At 63.5% G+C, this 894-nt stretch overlaps 1 protein-coding gene across 1 annotated transcript in view; it reads left to right on the top strand.

Moving 5' to 3' along the window:
- The window catches only part of LOC105996239 (3-ketoacyl-CoA thiolase B, peroxisomal-like), a 10,219-nt gene extending 9,334 nt beyond the window's left edge, over positions 1–885 (top strand). Inside the window, exons 2-4 of the mRNA XM_013030254.1 lie at positions 1–48; positions 138–283; positions 508–885. Of these exons, the coding sequence (XP_012885708.1) occupies positions 1–48; positions 138–283; positions 508–583 (270 nt within the window). The 3' untranslated portion in view covers positions 584–885. The remainder of the gene's footprint in view (positions 49–137; positions 284–507) is intronic.
- The last annotated feature ends 9 nt before the right edge of the window (positions 886–894 follow it).

The following is an 894-nucleotide window of genomic DNA, read 5'->3' as shown; positions in this document are numbered from 1 at the left end:
GTGAATGACGTGGACATCTTTGAGATCAACGAGGCCTTTGCCAGCCAGGTGAGCCTGTGTCCCTTGTGTGTGGCCCTGGGCGCTGGCGGCCCCGGAGGAGGGGTGTTGGAGGCTCCATCTGCCGTGTTTCCTCACAGGCCCTGTACTGCGTGGAGAAGCTGGGCATCCCCCCTGAGAAGGTGAACCCCTTGGGGGGCGCCGTGGCCCTGGGCCACCCTCTGGGCTGCACTGGTACGCGCCAGGTGGTCACGCTGCTGAATGAGCTGAAGCGCCGTGGAAAGAGGTGAGGGGGGGGGAGGAGGCCCGGAAGTGGAGTCTCCAGGGCTGAGGCCTACGGTTCTCTGAACTAGGGAGGGGGAGGCCCTAGCCTGGCAGCCGGCCCTGGCCTGCAGGGATGGTTGCCTTGTCTGTGCCCTGCACAGGGGTTCTGATTCTGCAGCCTGTTGGTGGGGTGGTGGGTGGTGGGTGGTGGGAAAGCCCGGCCGGCTGATGCCCAGGCCTCCCCAGGGCCTACGGCGTGGTGTCCATGTGCATTGGGACCGGCATGGGGGCCGCTGCTGTCTTTGAATACCCTGGAAACTGAGGCCCTGCTGGTGTTCCTGAACTCCCTGTCCTCCGTGGACTACGGGACTGCAGACGTGATCCCCGAGCCCGAGCCCTGCCTCGCCAGGCGGGGTGTGGGGACATCGAGGCACTTTATCTCGTTTGGAAAATGTGAAGGCAGATGGCGCAGTCTATGAGGGGTCACACATGGAGTGGTCCCCACCAGCCCTCTGTCTATCTGGGCACAAGTCAGTGTGGGGCCCCTGTGCCTGGGTCCCGTGTGTAATTGGGGGGACAGCAGGCTGCCATGGGTGGTGGAATAAACGTGCTATATCATCTTGACAGCTGTGT

Source organism: Dipodomys ordii, unplaced genomic scaffold, assembly GCF_000151885.1.
Source record: "Dipodomys ordii isolate 6190 unplaced genomic scaffold, Dord_2.0 Scaffold128, whole genome shotgun sequence".
In the NCBI taxonomy this organism is placed as follows: Eukaryota; Metazoa; Chordata; class Mammalia; order Rodentia; family Heteromyidae; genus Dipodomys; species Dipodomys ordii.
This window is presented reverse-complemented; position numbering and strand designations above follow the sequence as displayed.